Source organism: Tympanuchus pallidicinctus, unplaced genomic scaffold (genome assembly GCF_026119805.1).
Source record: "Tympanuchus pallidicinctus isolate F22 unplaced genomic scaffold, pur_lepc_1.0 scaffold17, whole genome shotgun sequence".
Lineage (NCBI taxonomy): Eukaryota > Metazoa > Chordata > Aves > Galliformes > Phasianidae > Tympanuchus > Tympanuchus pallidicinctus.
Window position 1 is genome coordinate 4,344,605 of NW_026294690.1, and position 21,954 is coordinate 4,366,558.

Here is a 21,954-nt window from a genome sequence, read left to right on the forward strand (position 1 = left end):
TTAAACTACGTAACTGCATAGCTTTGACAGTTACTGTCCAATCTCTTAGGTACTTCCAGGACACAACCCCTCCAAAGCTGAAATGGCTTTGCCAGGATCAATGTTCTGCTATTCCAACAAAGTCAGTGTAGTTCTGGAAGCACAGTACAGCATATGGCAAACCAACAGTAACACAGCTGCTCCAGCCTTGCAGGACTGTAATTAACTGAGTTGGCACAGCAGCCTGCAAGTCAGCTTGCTCTATCAGCTTGCCAACCTATTCTGCCTCTTGCAGCAGCTCAGCATTAAGAGCTTTTTCTTCATATTCTGCCCCTGCAGGGAGAACTCTGCTGAACTCCACCCACTCCAGCCATGAACCCAGCATCTTATGGAGTAAGAGGCTTACATTTCTGCCCTAGCACATCATGCTACAAAGCAAAATGCAGGTTTATACATACAGCTGGTTTCTTAAAGCAGCCCTCAGGGTGATGAGTCACATCTATAGTAAAAGTTAATGGTTGTAATTATGGCTCAGTCTCTGAATCCAAAGCAGTTGGACCTCATGAAGATGTCTTTCTACTTCAGCTATGAACCTACAACTTGGTGGTTCCACACCCCCTTTAGATTTTTCCACTACAGGATAGAGAACAAAGACCTTACGCACATGGAATCAAGACCACAAAACTTCAGTGTAAACATAAGCTGTATCTGGTTTTGCTTAACAGTCCCATGGAAGTGTTACTGTTACGTTACAGCCAAATTACTATCTTACAGGTCCCCCAAAGTTTCCCCATACATATAACTGTATGCTGCATTCTTTATTTCCTTTTGAAATAAAGGATTAATGAATATACTGCTGAAGAGCTGTCATGCTATACAGGGAATGCAAATATTTACATATTGCTAGTGCACAGACATACAACTCTTTACACATTTAGAGTGAATTGCAGTGTAACGCAGTATTTGTTCAGGCACTGATGAAGCTGGCAGTTACTATGAAACTACAGAATATTTATATAGGTTGTTCCCTAGAGTTAAAAGAAAATATTTCTATGCAGGCATAGTTTACTAACAGCTCAATTCTAAGAATAAGAATGTTATTCACAGCAGCTAGCAAGCATTTGTGTTAATTTAAACGAATCTTCAACAATTGATTCTTGAACAATTCACCCATTATGTATTTCTAGTTTTTATAAGACATTTTCAAGGCTTGCAGCATTCCTCTGTTAAGATATAAAGAAGAAATTTGAACTAAGTATCAGTGTCTTTTTCAGAGCAGCAAAATAGAAAAACTTCAGAGTTATTTCCCAAAGACCATGCAGACTCTGACTATGTGGGAAAATAAATCAAATGATGGTGCCATCTCTAATGGGAAACAGAGAGGCAATCTCACCACAGACTCAAAAAAAAATATACAGGCACATTTTCAGAAACTAAATAGGGCACTTAAAAACAAACAAAACCAGAGCTTGAGCTCAACTTTAAAACCACACTGGCAGAGAAAGATGAAGAAAAGTTCTCTTAAATGGGCTGAAATTCTTTATTTTGCCTATGCTATTTGCCAGTACTGTTAATACACAGCATGCCAGCCCAGCAACAACTATTCCCGATTTAACACTGAATTCAGAAGCACGCTCTACACTGGACTGTCCTGTCACAGATCAGCACATAGACATTTCACATTTTTCTATTGTTATTAACATAAAAGAATCAGCTACAGAAATCATTTTGTGTCCCTCATTACAAAGTGATGGTCACACCATGAAAATTAATTCTTTCACAAGCAGACGTGGGACAGAAGTACTTACATAGTTACCAGGAACAGGAAGGAAGAAGCCAGAGCTTATTTAATGGGGCTACTGACTTCATGATCCTTTCATAATTTTGTTATACTTTAGTTAGCATTCTTAACATAAGCACTACAGAAGAGAGCAGATGAAAAAGAACTGGAGAACCATAATACTTTTCTTAAAGTCTCTACTAGGATGTATAAAACTAGTTCTCAGGGGAACAGAACACCACGAAGTTTGGTTAAAGAAGTAAGAAAGAAATGCAGCATCCCTAAAGATGAAATCTAACAGCTGAAGACTTTCCTGTAATACATATTTATTCCATGAGACAAACAGATACTTTCTATGTAGAAGCAACGATGTTTTGTCTGTGTATTGTATGTGCCTGTAGAAGTCCTGGCTGATAAAGCCCTGCTAAGCAGCAAAGCAACGTGAACAGCATTAACGCCTGCCCCCTAGTGACAAGTGTTTTAATTTAAGACACCACCTTTGGGAGAAGATCTTCCTTAGAAGACAGTGAAAGCCTTCAGACAAACTGAACTACGAAAGTTTGGAAACAAATACTTAAAAAAATTAAAAAAACAAACAAAAAAGCACTTAAAGGCAAAAGGCTTCCATCTAACCCAAACCACCTCCTGAGTTGATGGGAGGATCACCCTTACATTAGAAAATGTGGGCTCACATCCCTGCTGAAATTTAATTTCTTCATTAACATCCACTGCAATTTTAGCGTTTATTGGCACGATTACTGGTTCTGTCCACCTTCAGTGCGTGAAACTGCTGAGGTCCTGGTAAGTCAGCAGGCAGGAGCTGAGGAAGTAGTGCCAGGCAGTGGGCAAGGAAAGCCCACTGCATTTTCAACATTAAAAATAGTGGAAGGAAATACATTTTAAAACATTTAAGCATTAATTCTATATAACTAGATGGTCAGAAGACAACTGAAGTCTATTTTAAAGAAAAAAAACTAACCACCATGTAAATCAAGAAGTTGCTAAGACAAAGGGAAAACAGAAAACAATAAAAATTAAAAGTCCTACTAAAACTTACATTAGGACCTCCCAGAAGTCTCAGTAACAATACAGGCTGAGAGTGATTTGCTGAATGCCACAAGAGTAGCTAACAAATCCCAGAGGTGATTTTGTCTATCAGGATTTCAGCAGACAGAGAGTATAAACAATCTGACAAAGCTTAACTGCTTTTATTCCTATTCTTGCAGCTACACACAACAACTTTGCTCCACAGCTCAGGCAGGCTGCTAACTTTCCCAAGTGCTGCATTCATACACAATAACTCTGCCTTTTGCACCCCTTCCCTCTGATTATTTTGCTCTACAAAATCTCTGTAGATTTAGAACCAGATAGGTTACAAGCTAATATTTCTAAAAAGGACGTGTTGTGATACAAGGCTTGACCAGCAGCAAGTCATTTTAACAACAAACCCTAAAAGGAATGCTTGACTTCTTCAGTTGGAAACCTTCCATTAGAAACTATTGAGCATGTCTAGCTTATAAAATATAAGTGCAGTTTCTCAGATGGAGTTAAGGTTCTTACCCTCCTTGAACTACTAAACAAAGCTCGGCAAAAATTTGGAAGTATAACAAAGCCACTAACAAAAGTATATAAAAAGATGTAAAACAAGCACAACTATTCTTGTTTACCTTCCTCAGCAAACCACATGGTTTGGTTTGAGCACTGCAACCTGCATTTTCTCACAAGGAGGCATGAAGTGCAACATGGGGTCACAACTTTAACAGCAAATGGGAAGCGAACAGCAGCTGTAGAAAGCTGGATAAGGATAAGCTGCTTTTGAGACCAGTAAGGGTGTTGTTTGTATGTAATTGCTTTTGAGGAAAACAGAGGAATAGGTGTGAATGAGTTCAGACAATGATAGGAGCAATTTCAAGCAAGCAGCAAGGATTTCTCACTTTGCAGGAATTAAGACATTCTCCTGATCTCCAGTTTGTTTATGTTAATGCAGACTCAGATCTTAAGCTTTTCTTTTAAACTGAGCTGCAGTCCACTCAGCTTTTAAGCTGCCCTGATTTTTACATTTAAAAAGTACACTTATTCTAGAACTCATAATGACAGGACCATGCTTCAGCTACACAACTGGCAGTAACTTTTGAGAGTTTGGAAGACTTCAGAGGCTTACAAATATCCATTTTCCTATGTTTCTACTCTGGAAGTTCTTATCTGCCTCCCACACTTCTCTCATTGACTTTGTAACATATTCAATTCTTCTTCTAAAGTACTTCATTGTGAAGTATTAAGAGTTATGGTAATAGCTAATGCTTATCAACTATATGGGCTTAGTAAGGAATACAGTTACCTGAACACACACCTGTCTTCCGAACTTGGACAGAAACTTCAGACTTTAAGTTCTCTCCTTCTAAACTGATCCTCTCTTTTATTTTATCATAAACCAACCTGACAGTCCACACAACATCAACACAACACATGGATCACTGTCACTTAGAGACACGTAGAAAATCAAAAGGAATTATCACGTAATTTTTCCTCTTTGTCATAATTCAATAAGAGCAAAATCAGTGCACAACAGTCAAATCTGGCCCACATCAAAAAGAAAACTGAAGTTGGATTTTTTGTTCCATCATTAGGTCACGTAGACCCTGTTCTCATATTCCACAGGCTTTCAATATTTTCATTAAACACTTAAAATTGTTTTTCTCTAAAGTCTCTTGCAAGACAGTTGTGGAGCCCTATGATTTTTATGCCGTAAAACCGGAAAGCTCACAAATCACACATGTTCTTACCAGCTGTTAGTATGGTTTTAGCACTCTGCACTATACTGGAAGATCTCACAATGCCTGAGATTCCTGCAGATAGAAAAGCACACAGATGTTACCCATCTCAGAAGCAGTTTAGTATGTTGTTTTTTTTTTTTTTTTTTTTGCTCAATCCTCTAACAAAAAAAAGTTAAATATTCTACAGTTATATAATTAACCAGCTTGAAAGTAAAAATTGTACTTAAGCTGAGAAAGTACATTTTACCTTCCACTATGTCATACCAATTGAAAATATAAACTCTTAAGTATTTTTGCTTATTCAACAGATAAAAAAAAGGTCAATCTTAAAACATGTAACAAGTATGAATTGATGACATTCATTCACCTAGTGATCAGACTAAGATCTCCAAGACAAGCAATCAAAAATGATTCAGTTAAATCCCACCTAAGCATGGTTTACATCAGAATTGCACTCAATGTTCATTTCAACCGGACATGGGCATTTTGTGCTTCTCTTGCCAAGCAGGGTTGTTTATATTGTGCAGTTTTTTATATTGTAGTCTGTCTTGGCTAAAAGATCAACTTCTGGAAACACTGCTTGTTTGCCACTTCACAGCACAGCAAGTTCAATTCCTATCATCTGTTCTTAGGTGTAAATGGAAGAGTACAGAAAAGGATACATTCCAAAACAAACTTTAAGAACTTAAATTTGTATGTGTATTTTATATATGTAAATACAAAAGTACTGTTTATTACTAAATACCTGAAAATGTACAAAGGCAGCAGTCCCAGCATTGAGTCTTTCAAACTGAATGTTATTTTCCTGCATTAACCATATTATAGAAAACAATTTCAAACATTATTTCTAAAACCTTATTTCAAAGCCACCTGCATAAAGACTAAACCTTGAACAATTAAGAGAAATACCTAAGGAAACACAATTCAAGTTTGAGTAACCAGCTTAGTTTTAGCACTCATTTTAGCAAAATGGTTTGCTCTGAGCTGGAGCTGCACCGTGCTGCCAGCAGCATGCTGGGCTTGCACTGCCAGATCCTGTGCCCCTTCACTGGGGAGCGGCACCACCAAAGGCTCTGCTTCACCACAGGAGAGCAAACAACTGAACTGCAGGTGCCGGATGGCAGCTGATGGAAAGGGCAGAAGGCAGACAGGCTGCGTGGGTTGTTCCTGGCCAGCTATGTGCAGCTCCTGGTGTTAGAGGACAGAAGCAGCTCAAAGGAGACGTATCCTGAAGAACCTATTTCTGCCCATGGATTGCAAAGGGAGTCTAAAACCCATTTCACTGGAGGAGCTGCCTGCCCAAAGAGGGGCATGGACTTGCCCACATTTCCAGGAACTCCAACTTCTTTAGCACAAGGTAGTCTTCAATCTCAGGGAAGAGAATCTCCATGGGGTAGATGTGGTCATCCAGGAATGAAATGCAGGCCAGTTTTTTAATGTCTGCTTGCAGCTCAGCAAAGGCCTCTTTGTGCTCCAAGGCCACCTAGGACTCCAGGTTGTCCAATCTGCAGCTGAAGTCTCCAAAGGACTTGCACCTGTAGGTGATGAAGGCAATGATGATGAGCAGTAGCAAACTGCCACACCACCAATCCTGGTGGGCGGGCTGAGCAAGCTGACCAAGTAGATCTGCAGTGTGCCTGGTGAGAATTCAAACTCTCCAGGCTTTAACCCTGACTCTGTGCTGGCCTGTAATGTTAGGCAATTTGCAGAACAGCTGGGTCTTGGCACAGTCAAGGTGCAGAGTGTGTCCCTGATCAGCACTGTGTAGTTCAGCTGGGAGTTCCCAGCAGCTGGGGGCAGCAGGTTCCTGCCCTTGAGGATGAGGGCAGAGATGGGCTTCAGCATCCCCGTGGGACTGAGCAGCTAGAAGATAGAGTCCAGGTAGTAGAAGTTGATGGTGATGATGATGATCAGCAGGGCTTGGACATTATCTACAATGAACCCCATTTTGCCTGGCCAGTAGCCATCCTCAGGAAGGGCTCTGCTCAGGGCTGTTGATGGAGGGCATACAGCACATCATGGTGGTGTCACTGTACACAGTGCAGTCGCTCTCCTTCAGAGCTGTGTAGTACATGGCTCTGATCTTGGGCTTCTTGATGTTGGCCAGATTGATGCCACGTCCCATCACTGTTGATGCTCTGCTCTGGATCAACCTTTTGAATGGTGGAGTCCTCCATGTAGTTGTACTTCACCTCCAGGTTGCTCAACTCTGCCTAACTTGTTGAGGATGGGGGACCTATTGGGGGTGTGCCCAAGTCCTGCATCAGATCTTGCGGTCATTTCTCTCTGAAAAGGCACAGGGTCACTCTCCCATGGTGACAGCCTGTTCAAAGGGCTGAAGCACCTCATTTATGAAGAAAGGATGACGGAGTTGGGCTTGTTCAGCTTGGATAAGGCTCTGGGGAGATCTCTGAAGTATTCCAGTACCTCAAGGAAGCTTACAAGCAGGAGACAGACCAATCTCTTACATGGTCTAACAGTGATAGGATAAGGGAGAATGGCTTTAAACGAAAAAACTGGCAATCTGGCTAGAAGTGGGGTGAGGAGGGTGGTGAGGAGACGGAACAGGTTGCCCAGAGAGGTTGTGGATGCCCCATCTCTGGAGACATTCAAAGCCAGGTTGGATGGGATACTGGGCAGCCCGGTCTAGTGGCTGGCAACCCTGCCTGTGGCAGGGAGGTCGGAACTAGATGATCTTTGAAGTCCCCTTCATCCTAGACCATTCTGTGATTATCCAGAGTCTAGACTTTGAAAATTCCTTTGGTGACAAAAGTGAAAAAGGATTTCTGATTTTTTCTGAGAGTATGAATGGCTTAGCTTCAGAAAACTAGATCTAATGTTTTGATTCTGTGGTGCTGCATTACTGTTTACAAACCATAGTCTCAGCTTGCAATAACCTACTAAAATACAACTACCAGAATAGGTAGCTCGGGGTGGACAACCAAGAATACTAAAACTACACACAACAAACAACTATTGTACTGAAATCAGTGTAAGAGCTCCCTCTGCAGCTTGCTCATGTTTGAGGCTCACAGGCATCCAGGCATCTTCTTATGGAGCTCGCAAAATTGGCCACCTGGAACTAAGATGCATCAAGTTCCTGAAAGGACTGTTCAAGTACTAAATGTATCTATTTACTTGCAGCATAATGAAATATTGATGTCTTCGGAGTAAGCTTTAACTTGCTTGTACTTAATCTTGCCTCAGAGAAGCTATCTGTGATGATAAGAAGTACCTCAATCCTCTTCTTCAAAGCTTCAACTCTCTGTCAGAGCATCACGTATCTGTATGAACTAAGGGAACTGGAAAGGGTAATGCCAGCAAGCTAGAAAATTAACTTAGCACTAAACTGTAGGACTGATAGGATATACAGCTTAATATTCCAATGAAGTTATGATAGCCAATAAAATCCTGAAGATGGAAGCAACCCAAACAGAGTTATATGGTCTAATTAGATCATAAAAGCTGCTGTCAAGATTCAAAACCAAATATCTTGTTTTTCTGTATCAGCAGAAATGGTGGTTGCCAGTATTTCATGGAGCTTGTTTGCAAACAAACAGAAGAATATGATTTTGGAAATGCATCTCAAGATTAATCTAGTTTTCTTCCTTTAATTCAGCCTTCTGAACTAGATAGCCATATACCATACATCTTTATTTTTATGATGTCTTAAAGGTGATTAAAGACATTGGTGTAGGCTCACCTTGATGCACCACAAATCCACAATCAGGGTCATGGGCAACTTGCAGTAAAATTTCTTCCACATCCCTGTTTTTTCCAGGAGGGTCTACCAGAGAAGTTATCTTCTGCTGCAGACTCCTTGGCAAAGCCATCAGTTGTGCAAATTGACCTTCTGGACTTTTATCGATCTGAACATTACAAAAAATAAAACAGGGAAAAAAAATTGTGTTAATGAACTAAACTCTATTTTCAAAGAAGTCACAAAAGTCTTCCAGCTATCTTTGGCCTGTGACAAATATCTCAAAATACTGTTTCTATTTCACATTTAAAAGCCACTGACAACACTAATGAGATCTCCCCATGGAGCACCTCAGTTCTGAACCTGAAGAATAACAGTGGAAAGATGCTCATTTTTATCCAAGGCTAAACTAAAGCATACACATGATCTTGTTGCTCCTACAAGTAACTTCTCATTAAAACTGAACCATTCCTGCATTACCCGATTTCCTCTGCAAACATACATACACTAGAATGAAAGAAACTGTTCCCAAAAAATCGTTCAGCTCTGTTTCTTCTGCTGAATATAATCAAACTCCACACACACAAAGTTTACTTTGAAAACTATTTTCTCTGCTTTAAACTCAAGCCACATTTGGTCTGAATAATTTAAAGGAAGCATTCATGTTTTTCAATCTACTTAAGAAACACAACGACCTTTTTTTATTACAATGATATCAACACACAGGGCTGTACACGTTTACATAAAATGTAAGAGCAAATACTGAAAAGTGCACAACAGAGCAGGTCTCTCCAAAACTAAAGGAAAAGATTAAGAGCCTGAGTACTCCCACACATTTTCTTTCACATTTTTTGGAGACATCAGACAGGAGTCTAGTTGTCCTATACTCCCTCTAGTCAATGGGAAGGAAACGATATCCAGATGAATCACCCACTGACTACAGATGGAGTCAATAATAAGCAGGCTTTCAACATTATGTGGGAAGAACTCATGCCTGAACCAGAACTATAAGAACTATTGTCTGCTTTCAATTGTTTTTGAGGAATCTTTTATGGAAGATTTTTCTTTGTAATTTTGAATATGTGTCCTTGGAGAGAGGGTTTCTATTTTCTGTTAAGCAGTACTCCAGATAGCAATTACCTTCTTCAGTCTTGGGAATAGAGGCAAATATCCAACACAAGGTGTGGGCAATGAAGAATTAATCTCAAAATCAACAGGAAAATGATGACAATTATTTACTGCCACAGGACTATTAAGAAATACCAAACAGACTTACTATCTAACATATTTGTTAGATAAAACCACAAGGTTTTGATCAAAAGTAATGTAAAAATAGATGCTGTTCTAACTAGATACCTTCTTGGAGAATGGAGCATTGGTTCTATTCAAAATTTGCTTAAATACTTCCTCCATTAAGGTGTTCAAAATCACATTGGTAAGAAAACACAGAATGCTGCCATATAACACAGATTCACCTACGTGGTACTCAAAAACACTGCAGCAAAAGCTTTTACTGTACTCAAGGTTGCTTGTGTGTGCAACAACTTGCTTCAGTTTCTAACAGACATCCTAAAAGGAAGCATGAGTGAGTTACTTACCTCAGTGACTTGAGGATACAGCAGTAACTCATGTCCATGAGACTACTGGTGCTACTGGTATCATAACACAGAAATGTAGCATGCACACCCTTGTGCTAATCTTCAAGTGCAATATACATGAGAAAACAATGCTACCAGCCCTCTGAACGTGGCATCCCACCTCTAACTGCAGAGTTTCACTTGCACCTTAAGCCAAACATGGAGTTCAACACACTGGCCATTTTGCACCAGTTTTCTGACTAAAACTTGGATTTGCTCAACTAACCTTCATAATTAGCACACAAGCACTGGTGGGTTTTTCTATTTTTTTTTTTTTTTTTTTTTTTTTTTTTTTGAGATGAACATTTTGATTGCAGAAAGTTGCACCTCCAAGTTATTTTTTTTTGTTTAAACATAAGCCATATTTTTATTGATCACTTCCTGGACTGCTATCTCTATATAGTGTTCATTAGATCACACATTTTAGAATTATCTTCTCATTCCCTTGCTAGTATTCCAGTCCATACTCAAAGAAAATAGACAAAAGTTAGTTTTCTTCTATATATATGCAGAGGCCAATATTTAAGGCAAATTTTCCAAATGTGGAATTAATTAAACAACTGAAACATAATAGCAGATACATGGACCAAAGATGCTTGCTACAGCATGCTTTCTGCCAGTGTGATAAAGCACTCCCACTTGTTTGTTTTAAAAACGTTTTGAAGAAAAACACTTGCCTCTAGCCTTCCCAGATGGTGCTTATATACCACTTGAGGGCAGTCCTGTAATATGTTACTGTACAGCTTCTGAAAGTAGGGAACATTGGGTTTCACTATGTTCTGCACCTTCGATCTGTCTTCTCCTATTATCATTCTGAAATCACCTAGTTAAGGAAAAAAAAAGTTAGTTCTCTAGGATGAAACTGAAGTCTAAAAAGGAAAATATAACAAAAACCAACAGAATACAAAGCTGGTACTTAAAAATACTTATTCTTCAATTCTACCTATGTCTACACAATCCATAATTAGTCAAAAAACACCATCCAAATAACTTCAGCCACAGAAAAGAAGATTCAAAACCGTGATGCAGCCTCTGCTATGCAACATCATCAACCCTTGTATCCACATTTGCACCTGGACAACAAAAAATTCCAGTTGTCAAGTTCAGGCTCTAAGTCAGCAGAAATCAGCTTCAATGGCTCACTAAACAATACTAGTGAGCTGCCCCAGCACTTTGTATTCAAAATCAAAATAATCTTCATTTTCCCATTACTAAAGGAAAATAACTTGCACTGTCTCCACACTTCAAGGGCAATATGTGAAACACAGCTATTAACACATGCTGAGACCACAATGCTCCTTTTTCTTTCAGCCAAGTACTATGTCAGTAGAGTGTAAAAAAGCAACTCTTTTCAACACCACTGCTTTTCTGACCTTACTTCGAGACACTGCCCGGTGACTGTAATGAGAGGACTGTATTAGAGTGTTCACCTACCTCTGGTATGTACCACCCTGCTAGCTTTTGATGTTACCAACCAGGAGTTCAAAATCAAAAAACAAAATCCTAAATCGATTCATTTTCTCTCCTTCCTACAGTTAGGATATAGATGCTGTTGCAAGGTAGCAACTTGTTAGCATTACTTAGTTTATTTCAATTTATGCTAATCAGCAAAACACACTTTCCCTCGCTGATTTCAAAATGCACCAAAACCAACAAACAAAAAGAATAAACATCTCCCAACTTAAAGTACGAACAGCTCTTCTCAGCACTTATGGCAAGAGCTGTTAGAGTAACACAACAATCAGTGTTGTTTACCAGTACTCCTCCTGAACAGTTTTAAGACTTCAAAAAAAGGCAGCAAAATGAAGTCTCTAAACGTGTCACTGACAGCTCTTTCCCTCAGCATTCCCAGCTGGGTCTCTTTGCTTTGACTGTATTCACACAGCAGAGGCAACTCCAACATCTCACTGTATGGTAACTGATCTCCTAGCGTTTGTTAATATCATTGTTTCAAAGGATCCATACAAAGTACCTCGGTCACCAGTGCCCACCAAGAACCTAATGACACGGACAGGTACCAGGTGGTAAGAGCACAGCCCTGTAGCAGACACTCCTGGTGAACAATCCTTAATCACCCTCTGTCAGCATCCTCTATTGTCACTCTAAAACAGGTAATGATTCAGAGAAAAAAACCTGCTATGAGAACAGTAACGCTCTTCATAAGGTGCAGCTTGGCTTTACTGAATTCTATCTGTGCTGCGGGGTTTGTTTTACTTTTTTAAGTAAAGAAAGTGCTGTGTAAAATTCATCCACAAGAAAACTTTTTCATAATCATTAAAAATGTCAAATCTAAAGACCAGTACTTGATTTTATTAGTTAAAGTTTAATATTTTTTGTACAATTAGTTCTGGTATTGAAGATCCATTTGGAGTAGGTTCTCTATTTTTGGTTTTGTGGTGTTTTTTGTTTTTTGTTTTTTTTTAATACCACATCAGTTTCACATGATTTCATAACTTGAGAAAGGAGAAAATCCTCTAGCAAAACAATAACTCAATAAATACCAACTAGGAAGTAAGTCTTAAACACAAAAAGAAGAACTTTAAGCATAGCACACTCAATCAGGGTCTGTGATGAATAAACATGCACTGAGTGAAGAGAACTTTTTTCCAAGATGTTGAACCATCACAACCAAGATACAATCCATACAAACAGAGTAAAAAACCACTTCACCACAATCACCCACATCTACATCTGACAAGTTTTGCTTATGTACTTGTACCTATTCCTCAATGAATAAGCACAGTTCTCCAATTGCTACGTACACAGCTGTAAAATACAGTTATCGGAGCATGCAGAAGTGTAGGCCCAAAGCAAAAGAAGAGATGACTTAGAACATAGGAGACTCAATACTGCTCACACAGCATACATGTAGCACAACAGCTCCAATTACAGCTTTTCTCCTCAGAGACTTCAGAGCCCATATACTAACCAGAATAGGAGAGTCCTGCAATCTGCATATAGAGGTCTTCTTCAGAGAAACTTTCTGGTAACATGAGAAAGGCTGCTGTGACTGCACTCTTCAGATTGCTAACAAGGGCAGCTTGCAGCTTGCCATTCTCATTCTGTGTCAGGATTTTCACCTGAAAAAATCAGAGTCATTGGGAGCAAGACTTCAGGAAAGTGCTACTGAAGATGGAACTAAAAAACGTTACTCAATCCAACACTGAAAATAATACATTTGAGATTAGATCCTACTACTGTTATACAAGGAATACTTCAGTATCACCTTTTGCTTACGCTGTGGGTGAGGGGAACATCTTTTTACGTGTTAAGAGCCTGCTATAAAAGGCTGTTTTTACAAACACTTGGAACCGATATAAGCAACAGCCATCAGCTAATCTCTGAAGAGCTATTCACCTTGTCATACTCACAAATTTAAGATTCATAAAACAGTAAGTGTGAAAATATCAGAGATATCTCACATGGTATTAATGATATAGTAAGAAAAAAAAGATCACTGTCACCACACTGAGAGAGCATGGAACAACAGAAAAGAGAAGTTTCCTATTCCCCTTCACTCTTTTTCCCAAGAGAGGACTCAGGACTCCTTGCTGCTGCTCTATCGCACGACTAAAACAGTGTCTTAAATATCAGTTCTCCTCCTAGAAGTAGCAGGTATTATTTTCCACTTTGTAGGAGTGTCAAACATCAGATAAAATCAGCCTGGCTTACCAGGTGGCTGACAATGCCCTTTCAAAAATGATTCTTCCAAGAATATATTCTGTTGTGAGTCTGTCATTCTTACAAAGGGCAAATTCTTAATATCTGTTTACTCTAGAGTATCTACAAATCCACTGGCAGTGAACAAACTCATCCAACTTGCTGTTTCTCCCCAGAAGTGAACACACAGGCAAATGAGTTGCAATATTCCTTGGAAATTCTGCTCACAAAATGTAACAAAGTATAACCTGAAAGAGGTAAGGTATCATTTCAAGTCAATATTTTCCTTTAGACTCAGTAAGGGAAAAGGAGAATACAATATAGGTGCTACAAAAAATTCTCCTTACAGAACGGACATCTAGGGCTGGATCTAGATCATCAGCCAACCCTGCCCACAGCATGGGGCTGGAACTAGGTGATCTTCAAAGCCCCTTCCAACCCAAGCCATTCTATCGTTCTACGTTATCAACAAGGCAACGCCAGGGCTGGCTGATACCATGCCCAGAGCTTCATTCTTACCCACTGCAAAGTCTCTAAGAGTGTAAAACTAAAACAATCTCACTTTATACAGCAGTGAATGCAACAGCATCCAGGCTGCTCACGTCAATCCTTCTGCACTAAGATGTAAGTTTGTATACACCTGTATCAGGTACACACAGCAGTGTGGAATGGGTCCAGGGTGACTATTGAAATAGAAGTATTTTTAAAATAAAAACTGGAGGACAGAAAACAAGAGTTCATCGTACAAGCAAACACTTAAGAATTCCTCCCAGCTTCTCTTGTAAATTACTTTTGTATTTCCTAGCAATAAAATGAAGGATGATGACAAAACAAACAAATCCATCTACTAGGGAATCCACAATAAATTTGATTTCCTTGAAAACTATGGAGTCTATTGAATGCATATGACTTTTTTCTTTTTTTTTTTTTAATATATCCAATGTATAATACAGGCCAGTCAGAAGATTACCTAATATTCAAAATCCCATCAACTAATTTGGTTACATGCCCTTTCATAGCTCACTGCTACTACGAAACAATGAAGAAAGAACAAAGCAGCCTGTGGTGCTGCTATTCCCCAGGGATGACCATGGGCTCATTTCAGTGAAAAGAAAAACCTCCTTAGCTAAAAACACTCCTTAACATGTATCAGATTTTTCCTCCTAAGGGAAACAACATGCTGGCCTCCAAAATTTAGATGACTTGAACACTGCAATAGTTTTGGCATTTATGAAAGAATTATTCTCTCAGTAATTTCAGCGACAACAACAAATACAACTGCTTAGTCAATTACTCTCACTCTGTATTTAAAAATAACCATTAACATAGATGCTCTAAAAAAACCTCAGAAAGTAAAGTTACGTGTCACTTGTGCTTGCTTATTTTACTTTTTGGTTACAGAAACTTTTTTTTTTCAGGAAACTTGCCAGTTATTAAGAAATTAAAACCAAGCTTAAACAAGTTTTCAATACGTTTAAATGGAAATTCAGTGAATCAATATTATAGTTTTATCTTAAGATGAAAAGCAAATTAACTCTTAATACAAAGAAGCCTATGAAGAAAAGTCAGCATTTCTAAACTGCAATTCCAAACTCCATCTATTCAGCAAACATTGTAGAAAGATCACTTGATCAAGGCAACCAATTCATAACAGAAACAAAACTTCCAGTGAAAATTACACCAGGATTTCTAAGCTGGAGCAAATGTTTCAGCTCATGTGCTGGAATAGCTTGGATAGCTTTCTCTCAGAGTAACAGCTTTGTAATGGAGCACCAGAACGGCCCTGAGCAATTTCACATCTACACAAGTGAGAAGAAAGTCCCCCAACTTCAACAATATTCATCTGCCTGCCCAGAACTAGCACAAATGGCAAGTGCTATGCAAGAGATCACTGAGCACAAGAAAACAAACCCAACCCTGTCTGCTATCCAAAAGAAGCTTGTTGTACATTTTAAGGAGGAAGAAAACCTTCCTACCACTATCACTTAAAACATATACAGCAAAACATCAATCAGAGGTGAAACTAGAATCAGTAGACATTTGTGATCTGTACAACAGATCTAAGAAACAGAATTGAGGCCTGTCTGCAAGCATTTTAAAATCCAACTTAGGGATTTGATGGATTCTACAAGAGACAATCTAAACATCCATTAATTTTTCAGTCAAATTCTACTTTAAATCTTTCAGACTTTATTCAATGCAAATTCCTCTAAGTTTTATGTAATTAATTTGGACCTGTGCATGAGGATCTCTCTGGCTGACTCACCAGAGCCCAACGAAATACCAAATTCTGCCTCACTGTGCAAGTAAGCAATCAGAAGACACAAAGCATAGCTTACATATACCAAGAAGAAACTCTAAAATAAAGCAAAGCAGCAGCAATTGTAGTTGCACTCAAAATAAACAGTTTTCAGTTAATGAATACGAAAAAAAAATAAAAGATGATGGTATTTTCCCTTTTTGCATTTATTCTTTACAAAGATAACAGCTGTTCTAACCTGACATAAGTTCTATGGAAATCAGATCGTTTCAGCGCTACTATTTGAAGTCACTCCCCAAGATTTTGTTTAGGAGCATAATTAATTTCTGTTCTACGACTTCATCAAAGCTCTCCTCACCCCCAGTCCAAGAAAACTTAACTTAGCACTGCCTCCATCTGCTGACTGCACACTGAATCAGGCACTCATGGGAATGACAACCAACATTCTTCACACTTTACAGTTAATTACTGATATTTAAACAAGAGAATGAACTAGACAGTGGCCACACAGCAGTGCAGCTTTCATCTTTACAGACTCCCATTATTCGACTGCACAAAGTGCTGGTGACTCCTGTAATTTGTCAGTGATGGCAGACAGACTATTTACCTTGTGTTAATACAGTAAATCTTGAATAACTGGTCTAAAGGCAGAAAGCTATTGTTAATGTATCTTTTCTCACAGAACACAGAATAACATTCAGGATGTTACATTTCACTTCTTCTCTGACAGATTACCCCTCCAGCAATACTAGGTCCCTAAATCAGGGTTGATTTCTTCAGCGCTGACTCACAGATCTCTAAAGTTAAAACTAAAGCTACAACTAATAGTTTTCCATCCCTGTAATTTACTGCATTTCAAGACAGGTAACTGAAGAGACAAATGGTTACCGGTTTTTGTAGGCGTCCAGCAACATAGAGGGTTTTCCAGTGAAGTAAATCATCAATCAGGGTATCAGTACTAATTACACCATATTTTATCATCTGAAAAAATAAGCATAGTAAAGGTGTCTGAATAACAATATAGTTGCACTGTTTTTATTCCATGAAACGTAATGCTACAACTGTCATTAATTCTAAGAAACGCACACCGCCAATAAAGAGCTGTATGCATAAAATTAAAACATTTTAATGTCTTTTTTCTTTAGCAATTTTTGCTCCTAAGTATTTGCAGATTTTCTTCCAATACACCTTGACCATAAAAGCTTCTCTTTGATAATACTTAGAGAACTGCTCCGCAAGAAGAGGATCATACAAACAAGAGTCACATAAACGGCACAGCTCCATAATAGGTTTGGGGTTTTTCTTTAATTTACTAGAAAAACAATATGAATAGCAATATATGATAGCAGCATTGCCTAAAAAATATGAACTCCTCCATCCCCTGCCTCCTATCTACACTCTTACCAGATACATTCTACACATAGTTTTTATGTAGGACTTGCTGGACAAGTAAGTGCTTACCTGGAATTATTAATTACAATCACACAAAAACCAGGATGTTAGCCATTAGACAACAAGTATTAGACAACTTCCTATGTTAAATATATTCTTTTTATGTCAAACAGTAAAAATTCAGTTCACTATTACTGTGCAGTCAGCTGCTAAATTGAAGTCTGTACTTCCCCATACGTACAACAGGGATACACTTCACAGTCACTGGCAAACTGCAAGTGATACAGAATGTAAACTCAGATTCACAAATCTGGTGTTTGTCAAATAGTTTGAGATCTTAATATTGAAAATATCACCAGTTAAGCTGCAATCCCTCAGATGTGCTTCCTGCATGAAAATGTGCTTTAAGCTAATCACCTCAACACTTCACACACTAATATTTAGCCTTCCTAAAGTCATACTCACCCTGCCATTGCACGGCACTAAAGTATTGTAGTAAATCCCTGCTCCATAGCTCTGTATGTTACTTATCTGCTTTGGCCCAAAGACTTTTAAGAAAGAATAATGACTCCTGTTCTTTAACAGGTTCATCATGTGCCAGGTCACAGCATCATCAACCGCAAACACGAAGTCCAGCATATTGTTCTGTGGATACAGAGAAAAGGACCAGTTTGCCAATGTCAGTAAGCAATTCATGTTGATCACATTAATCTAACACATGCATAATATATAGATATCAGCTAATTATTGTACACGTGAATAAAAAATAGAACACATACACGCCTTGAGTGGGGCACAGTTTAAAGGCTGTGTGCTTACACTCTGGGCTGCACCTTAGCTAAGCAGTCACTACTAAGTAGTGAACTGCCTTACTTCCACTTGTTTTTTGTGAGAGCATGAAATCCTCAGAGCCCTTCAATTCCTCGGATCGCTACCAGCAAGGGCTCGTTTTCGCTGCTTCCGTGCTTCAGCCGCACACACGGCGCTCCGGGCAGGCTCAGCACCGCGCTCCGGGCAGGCTCAGCACGGCCGGCCGCCTCCACTCCCGCAGTAACACGGCCCGCGCCCACAGCGGCCTGCGCCCGCCCAGCCACCCGCCGCTCTCACCTCGCTGTGCCCGGCCGAGGCCCCCTCCTGCCGGAAGACGCCGGAGCCGTAGGCGAACGCCAGGCTGAGCTCCTGAGGGAAATGCGCCAGGACCCGCCTGAACCTCACCCCGGAGCTCGACAGCACCGGCAGCGCCATGCTGCCGCGGCCCGCGTCCCCGCCCCCGGCTGAGGATACAGCCTCCGCCTCCTCTCCGCACAGCGCCCCCTGCCGTCCGCCGCCTTCCCGCCCGGATCAGCGCCTCCGTGCCGGAGCGCCCCGTAGCGGCCGCGCTGACGGAGCCGCGGCCGCCGCCTGCCGGCACCTCGGCGCTCTGCTCAGGGCGGGCGGCGGTGACCTGAGCTCAGGGACGAGCGCAGTGCCGCAGAGCGGCGGGATGGCGTCTTCCCGCCTGTTAGGCGCCCTGAGATGCCCTCCCGAGGTTTGTCCCTGTCCCCTCATCTCTTCCACACTCTGTGCTTCTCCCAGGAGCTGGTGTCGGTTCTGTGATTCTCCACGCTTCTCCCGCGCTATGAAAACAGCCCACAATGTTTAATCACCGCATTTTGCTCTCCAGCTCACACTCTCTTGTGTATGAAACACTCTGCTGAGTCTGTCTTGGTTTTAATTTCCAAGTTCTGTATAATTAATTCAATGAGAGTATTGAATTCGTTAAAAAAAAAAAAAAAAAAAAAAAAAAAAAAAAAACTGCTTAAGGTGGACTCACGTCTTGTTTATGCTTTCCCCACACCTGCCTTCCTTAGCATCGCATTATCCTTGTTTTTATGGCTTTCAGTTCATCCTACTGTGACACCGGGCTGAGAAAACAAAGGCATCACACACCCAAGGCAAGGCATGGGCCAGCCTGATGTCAGACATGTGCTAAAGCTGGAGTTATGCATTTGCTCAAAACAAACTTGACATGCGAGAGGATCTGTAGTTATTACAGAAAATGGAGAACATGCACATGAGGAACAGTGGAAGGAGCGCCTGAGGTGAAAGGAACCCTCACGATTGCTGGCAAATGAAGAGTTTTCATACACAAGGCTGCTGCCATCAGAAAACTGCAGGGGAGCTCCTCTGCTCTCTGGAAGCTTTATACATCACGTGGCTCGGTCAAAGCCTTCCTTCTGAGGTCTCCATTCTAAACACTTGATTTCAGACGCAAAACAGTTTGCTAAAGGAACGTGCATTTACACTGGAAATGATTAGGTTTCTACTGACTGAATTTTCACTACTCTGATTTTTAAGGTCACAAAGGAGTATATCAACAAGGTCCCACTGTGGGTGGGGTTTGGAAGCATTTCAACTCAGACTCTGATTCAGAACCCACAGGTGTCCTTCCATCTAAATTCTTGTAAGGCAGATCACAGACCTTGTTCTTTCCTTGGTAAGAAATTCAAGGCTATCAGTTACTGTTTATGACTAAATTACTTCAAGGCAAACAATAAAGAGCAGTCATTTTTCCTGAGTTTGCATTTGGAAGTCTTTCCTACTACTTCAGTTAGTAGAAATTGTGTTATTTTGGGAAGAGGACCTGGAACATCACTTATGGGGCATACAAAGAAATATTTTAGGCAGGCTATTTGATACATGTCATCCTGTCTAAAACATTGGGGTGAAAATTATATCAGGTGATAATTCATCCAATTAAGTACAGGCTTTACACAGATAGAACCATGACAACTAGCTGTAGCAATTTGGCAAATTGTTAGGCATCACTGGGAATAAAGGCACTAAATGCTCCATTTTCCTGTATATTTTCTGAATCTAAGAAGAGTCATTCTGAAACCATGGGACTGTGTCTGTTGCATGCTGTTATAAGTGGTATCTCCTGGCTGATTAGTAAACAGTTTAATTAAGAATTTAAATAAGCTAACAGAGAAAAGTGGTATTAGTTGCTCAAACAGTTCTTCCAAAAGCTCTCAGAATACTTATAGAAAAAGCATTCAAATATTGACATTCATTTATTGGCCAGTCTTATTTTCTAATCTCTGCTCACATTCCTTACAGCTACCTGTAAACTCTGAAAAAGATCCGTAATTCTCCATCAGTGATTTTGTTTAAAAAAGGATCAGAAGAGAGCAGAACACAACAGCTCACCATTAGCAGTACATTTAGTTTTAAGACTAATAGCTTGTGACTTGGAACAGATTTTTGACAGTCTATGATGAATTTCTCTAAAATTTGCGAAGTTGTTTTGTGTCTCATACCAACTTTGAACTTGGCCTCTAATCTGTTTTCAATTTAACTTTTACTTTGCTAACTCTGGTAAGAAAATCTGCAAACACCAGAAGGTCTTAAGTTTCATTTACACTTTCAGCCAGCCCTGCTGTCAGAGGGAGCAGTTTTCTTCTACCCACTTTTACCAGTGTAGGTGTTTGCGTGGCTGCATATCAGAACAGACTGGAAAATTGATGTGGGTTAAAACCAGCTTTTTTAAAAAATGAGTTTTAACCAGGTCACCAATGTTGTGCTTTACCACATGTTTGTGCTGGTGGAAATGAGAGACAGTTTCTTCTCTTGCTGGCAGTGCTAGTTTGAAAGATACGCGTACTGGTTTTTTTTCTAATGTTTTCTCACTTAAAATCTTGTCTGTGATTGATTCCATGCATTGAAGCTGGGTAAGGAAGGATACAACATATCATAACACATTTGTCTTTTGCTTTTATTCCTTTTTCTTTCAGTCAAGCAAGTTCTGATACTGCAGTTCATTTCTCATGAGAAGGTACAACAACGTCTGAGCTTTTTTTCAGCTTTGGCCACTGGCAATAAAATGCGTATAGCCCCCATATGACTAGAGATCTTATTTCTAAGTGTAGGCTTTCATTTCTATTGTACCATTGTGTTCCCCAGTTCCTTAGAGTAAAGGAGTCTCACAGATGTTGGCTCTGTTCAGTGTGTGAATTCCAAGTGGTATATGCTGTTCAACACATATGCTAAGCCCAACACTGTAGAATGTTTCAGTGTTAGTTCTTCACAGTCTTATCTTAATGCCAGAATCCTCATTGCTAATTTAAAATTAACTGTTCTCATGAACTTCGTTCTGAATATGTCCTATCAATTCACGAGTTGATCTGATAGCTTGGAACTGGATTCATCAAATCATCTTCTCTACAGTGCCAGAAATGCTGCTTTGAAATTAATGTACCTCACCTGCAATGGTCCTGCTTACTAAGAAAAGACTTTCTGTTCATTTTCTGATCTCATCTCCATGGACCTTATGAAAGCTGTTAAATATCTAAAGGATGGGTGTCAATATGGTAGGACCACGCTCTCTGCATGGTGCCCAGCAGCAGGCACAAACTGGAACATACAAAAGTTCCATACCAACAGAAGGAAAAAATTCTTTACTTTGAGGGTTACAGAGCAGTAGAACAAGCTGCCCAGATGTTGTGGAGTTACCTTCTCTGCGGATATTAAAAACCTGTCTGGATGCTTCCCTGTGCAACCAACTGCATACAGTCTGCTTTGACAGGATGTCTGGACTGGATGATCTCCAGAAGTTCTTTCAAGCCCCACAACACGGTGATTCTGTGATACTCCTCGAGCAAACAATATTGTGTATCTTATGATAGAGGGGGGGGACCTGTCCTACTTTTCCATAGTATGTACCTCTTGGAGATGGCAACTTCCTGTGAGCATTTGTACCACTTGTATCTTTAACCACTATAACAGTATTAACA

The 21,954-nt window shown here is 39.9% G+C and overlaps 1 protein-coding gene across 2 annotated transcripts in view; it reads right to left on the reverse strand.

Annotated features, from left to right (window-relative positions):
* TAMM41 (TAM41 mitochondrial translocator assembly and maintenance homolog) overlaps positions 1-18,454 on the reverse strand; it is a 28,961-nt gene extending 10,507 nt beyond the window's left edge. For both annotated transcript variants that reach the window (XR_008205573.1, XM_052678352.1), the window contains exons 1-7: positions 18,290-18,454; positions 17,648-17,827; positions 16,679-16,771; positions 12,800-12,950; positions 10,548-10,693; positions 8,237-8,402; positions 4,543-4,605 (exon numbers count right to left, since the gene is read on the reverse strand). Coding sequence is in view for 1 of the 2 variants with exons in the window: in XM_052678352.1 (XP_052534312.1) it covers positions 4,543-4,605; positions 8,237-8,402; positions 10,548-10,693; positions 12,800-12,950; positions 16,679-16,771; positions 17,648-17,827; positions 18,290-18,427 (937 nt within the window). In the remaining variant the exon portion in view is untranslated. The remainder of the gene's footprint in view (positions 1-4,542; positions 4,606-8,236; positions 8,403-10,547; positions 10,694-12,799; positions 12,951-16,678; positions 16,772-17,647; positions 17,828-18,289) is intronic.
* Between the last annotated feature and the right edge of the window lie 3,500 nt (positions 18,455-21,954).